Below are 5,495 nucleotides of genomic sequence, written 5' to 3' on the forward strand. Positions count from 1 at the left end.
AATATATTTATATATATTTATATAAATATATAGATATATTTATTTATATATATATATATATATATAATATATATATATATATATATATTATATACACATATATATACATACATATATACATACATGTACACATACACACATACATACATAGATACATATATACAACATACGTACGCACTACACACATACATACATACATACATGCATACATACATACATTCATGTACACACGCTCACATTCATACATTCTTACATACATATATACATACATACATACATACATTTATATATACACAAACACACACACATACATACATATATACATATATACTTACATACATACATACATACATACATATATGCATACATACATACATACATACATACATATATATATACATACATACATACATACATACATACATACATACATACATAAGTAGATAGATAGATAGATAGATACATTTATACATACATACATACATACATACATTTATATATACACAAACACACACACACACATACATACATACATATATACATACATACATACATACATACATACATATATGCATACATACATACATACATACATACATACATACATACATACATACATATATGCATACATACATACATACATACATATATATATACATACATACATACATACATACATACATACATAAGTAGATAGATAGGTAGATAGATACATTTATACATACATACATACATACATAAATACATACATACATACTGTGCCGTGAGCGAGAGCCTTGATAGCCTGATATTTGGTGAATAGTCTTTCCCTTGTAGGCTTATATCTCGAAATTTGAACATGCTAGTTCGATACATGTATTGTATTCGTGATTTGAATGTCATTTGCATGAAATTCCAAAATTTATCGTAGTTTTATTACTTATTAGTACCTTGAAGTATACGATCATATTGATTATTTCGAACGCACGACTATGTGACTTCTGACGTTTGCTTGCGAGGAGACTCTGGTTGAAACAATCCTTTTTGAGCGAAGCCGGTATCAGATGCTCCGTTCTGACTGTTCTCATATATGGCTAGGGGGTCAAGATCATCGACCGTTTTCAAGTTTAGAACGACTATCAAAGTAATTTGTCCGAAAAGGAATACTGTGCACACACTCATGCAGCAGTATACACTATAGAACGTTATGAAAACAATTGGAATAATTTTTGTTTCCGTCTCCGTCGCCGGATTGGTGAATACATGGGAGTATGCTACGCGCAAAGCGAAGACCGTCGTTGACATACTGGTGTAGAACAATGCAACCTGCGAATTTGACCTCCAATCCGAGAACGCAACCGTCACGTGCCGAGATTTATACGTGTGGTAGACAGTAACTAACAGCACGGCATATAATCCGACAAGAATGGTTATGCTTACAGGAGCGAGTCTATTTTGCTTCATGCAGCTCAGAATCAAGGCAACACTGCCGATAAATAGCGCCCAAACAAATACGCATAAATACGAGTGTCTGTATATTTTACGCGATTGCTTCATCTTCACTTCGAATAGTAGGTAGATCAGCCTTTGCCGACACCCTTGCGCGCCCAGAAACATTATAGAACCAGCAGTACTCAGTCCCACAAGCGATACCATAAGAGGTTTGCTATAACGGATCGCACCAATTTGTATCATAGTGATTAAAAGAGCGGTGTGACAGTTACAAACACTCCCAGTCCAGTGACAAGTATGTACTTTGCCCCTCTACTTCGCACTAACGGGTGGTGCAGTTGGGTCAAAAGGTACCCGCACGTGAATAGTAGTTCTACTACAAGCAAGTGCCATACCGTGACTAAACATGCCAATGCGAGTCGTTGATCACTTGCTGGCGCGAATCCTTTTGTGTATCGGATCGAAACAGCCGCCAATGCAGCGAATAGTGCACCATTGAACAACACGAGAAGCAGAAAGCCCCAGCCATTCAAGATTATGAATTCTCGCCCTGAAATTTGCTTGAGGGACGAAACTCTTCGTATAGCCGTGATAACTTGAAACCATGCAATTTCTATATCTACATTGGGATTTGGCTTGATGTTGACCATACTGGAGGAAACATCCGTCTTGTTGATTAAAGCTGTCGTGGTGCTGGTTTTTGCATCTTCCTTCATTTTGGTATCTGAGCTTTCTACAGACAGACCTTCGAGGGGGGAGCCATGAAATACGGTTGTATGTAGCGTTATAGAGTTTGTGGATCCGTCCCCTGCATTAGGTCCTGGGGTTGGTTCCGGACCCGATGTGGTCGTACCATCGTTAGGTGGTGACTGATTCATAGATATCGAGTGTAAATAGTGCGAGCTCATCACACAATCGCCTTTATCGCTGTTGTACATAATAGTCAAGTACACGTCCTCGCTATATCACTCTATATCTAAAATTGTATCAGTCTCGTTGAAGCAAGGAGTCATTTGGCCCTTAGCCGACAATGCGCTCACTATTCATGGGTACGATGTATTTATAACTTATCTAAGTTAAATAACATATACGTAACGGACAAAAATAATATCTGTCACCCATTGGCCATCGGCCGATGCCCGATCGTTGAATTTGATATCTGTAGTGTCGAAAAATTAAAAGGTCCAGCCCAAATGACCGGAAGCGGCCCAATTCCCAAATCACCACAAACACTGTACTCTTTCTAGTCTCAACATTATTACTAGCGAGTATAGCCAATCATCACATGGCACATTGATAGTATAAAGTATCATTGTATTTATTGGTTATGTTATAGGAAAATTAAACTTCCTAAGTTCCTATTCAATTAATATGGGGGAAGAGTAAACTACTACCACAAGCCATATGCTCATTTAGACTATTTTGTTATAAAAATGTAGAAGTGATTGTATTTATTTAAAATTTTTCAAAAACAAAAACAAAACAGTTCGAATTTTGTCTCCCATACATAAATACCAATTAGTTTTATTTCAAAACAAAACATAAATAGCCCAGGGCCAGATGGCTATGAACAAAACCTAAAGCTTTTTAATAAAAAAACAACAACAACAGGTTCTACATATATATTTAACTATTTATGCCGGGAATATTCAACATTCCATATCATGGACAATATCATTTGTACATACATAAAAAAATGCATGAATCGAAAACTCAAAACTCAAAGTGCAGTATGTAGTGCACAGTAAGTGCAGTAGTGCACAGTTGCACACTGCACAGTGTGCAGTACTTGTTTAAAAATAAATAAATAAATAACAGTTTATTAGGAAAGTATGTATTTTAAAATAACCGCAGGAGGGGGTTCGCAAATACATTGAGTTCTAGGGAGTAAAAAATCAAGGCAACAGCGAGTGATTTCATTGGATGTATATAATACTATATGTACATAGAAACTGACAATTAAGGGCTTAAAAATATAGCCGTCTGAATAGTGAATATGGATAGTGATAGTGAATTATACACCATGTGAGTCCGTGACAGAACTGAGAACTTCAGAAGTCTATGGTAAATACTAACTTATATACATAAGACTTTGAAGTTTGAGCAGAACGCCAACGTCCAACGGTCGTCTCTCACAAAATATCAAATTATGTCCAGGCCACTAACTTCTAAGTATTCTCACCGAGTGAGGCTGGGCTGAAGGCTCCTCCAGGTTCCACCGCCACGCTCTAAGCCTCCTCTAGCCTCCCCACCAGAGGCTCCAGTCCCCAGACCCCAGGGCCCAGGCGGTCCCGCCAGAAGGTGCCCGGTTGCTCGAGGAGACATATTTCTACTTATTTTAAACTAAATAAAATAAATAGTACCGCTGATGATATTTCAAGCTGGCCTTTTCTTGTATAAATAATATTTTGTAAAAAACAAAAGAACACGTCCGTGTTGAAGTGTTCTTTTGTTTATTTAAAAAAAAAGAAAGAAATTGTCTCTGGATGAAAAACAAAAACAAAATGGAGTCACGTTGAGAGATAAAAAAAATCTCTGAGACACATTATTGCAATTCCAGACTCCAGAGGCCAGAGGGCCGTATGTAGACTAAAAAGGTTTGTTAAAAAAATTGATGGGCCCTCTCTAGGCTGTAGTCTGACCCTCTCTCTCTCTCTCTAGAGAGAGAGTATGTAGAGAGAGTCAGGAGACTGAGAGTGAGTGAGTGTGAGAGCGATAGAAGTCTCGCAGGAATTTTCTATTTGAGTGTTTTAATATTTTTAGATTTTTACTTTTAGAAGAAGACCGTCGCTCTTTTAAAAAAAACAATCTAGAGAGCGGGTCATGAGTCAATTCGTGAATTCCAGTCGGCCTTGTCGCCGACAGGCATGAAACAGTAAAACCTTTTCAATACAGATGCTCCCATAGCCTTCTAAATTCAACACTCCACTAATAAAAAAATGGTAATTGTTTCAAAAAAAAAAACCCCCCCCCCAATTTACCAATTTAAATTATTATTTATCGCCTTCTGAAAAAAGAACACAGAAGAAGGGTACTGTTTTACACATTTAAAAAATATCTAGTTTAGAAGGCTAAGAAAATAATTGATTTCTCAGAATCGGGTTGCGTACAGTTGTATTTGACCTGCTGAAAGGAAGCCAAAACTCCCTTAACTTATTCCTGCCATTTTTGAAGTGGCCAATAATGACCTGAGGCGTCCATGATAGGGACTTGGGGCGACCATTGTTTGCCCGGGCCTTGCTCACGAAAAAAATCACTTGACACATCTTCCTCTGCATCAGGTATCTAATATTCTGTTTGTTATTGACAAGTCGCAAACGATTGCCAGGACCGCGCTGAGAGTGCCTCTTGTCGCTTTCACCACTCAGATGCTTAGCACCCTCTGGTGGTATATGTTATAATACTCTGCAAAAGCTTATATATACGAATGTAATCAATATTCCTTGCGAGTGTCACAAGAGTATAAAAATATCTTTTCAGGTATGAAGCAATAACAATTTTTAAACGTCTGTCACTTTGACTGATCTTAGAAATGGCCCGGTATGTCGATTTTTGGCCTTGGAAGTCTATAATTCGTACTGGAAAGACCTGCTAAGGTGAGCGCCCAACATTTTCGAATTTTGCCAGAATCGAGTCTCGAACTAATTGTATTTTCCAAAAAGCGTTAGAGTGTGTGATATTCTTTTCTTTGGTCATTCTGAGCATTTTCCGCTGATAAACTCTCGAATCGGGTATGTAATTTATGCACCACAAATTTTCGTGGAAGTAGGGGTATGTACTATGTAAATGGTAGTGGAAGAATGGAAATATACAAAGCCTAAAGATTCAGCAATGGATAAAATGTTCAATTTTCAGAAGGCTATGAAAATGGTTTGAAAAAAAACTTTCTCCGGTTCACTTTCATTTTCTAGAAATTTCTCGGATATTTGTTCATAGCCTTTGTTTTATAAAAAAAATGCTCATATCTGGTTACTCTTGATAACGGATTGCCAATTGCCATATCACTGATTTTTGAATACAACTGCACACACATACCAGAGTTGATACCAGTGATACCAGATGAA

The 5,495-nt window shown here is 37.2% G+C and overlaps 1 protein-coding gene across 1 annotated transcript; it reads right to left on the reverse strand.

Annotated features, from left to right (window-relative positions):
• Positions 1–1,519: 1,519 nt before the first annotated feature.
• Positions 1,520–2,309, reverse strand: SARC_12196 (hypothetical protein; the record flags this gene model as incomplete). Its single annotated transcript, XM_014293702.1, has 2 exons — positions 1,520–1,645; positions 1,827–2,309. The coding sequence occupies 2 exons, from the start codon at positions 2,307–2,309 to the stop codon at positions 1,520–1,522; spliced, it is 609 nt and encodes a 202-aa protein (XP_014149177.1).
• Positions 2,310–5,495: the final 3,186 nt, after the last annotated feature.

The sequence above is a fragment of the Sphaeroforma arctica genome (genome assembly GCF_001186125.1).
Source record: "Sphaeroforma arctica JP610 unplaced genomic scaffold supercont1.2134, whole genome shotgun sequence".
In the NCBI taxonomy this organism is placed as follows: domain Eukaryota; class Ichthyosporea; order Ichthyophonida; genus Sphaeroforma; species Sphaeroforma arctica.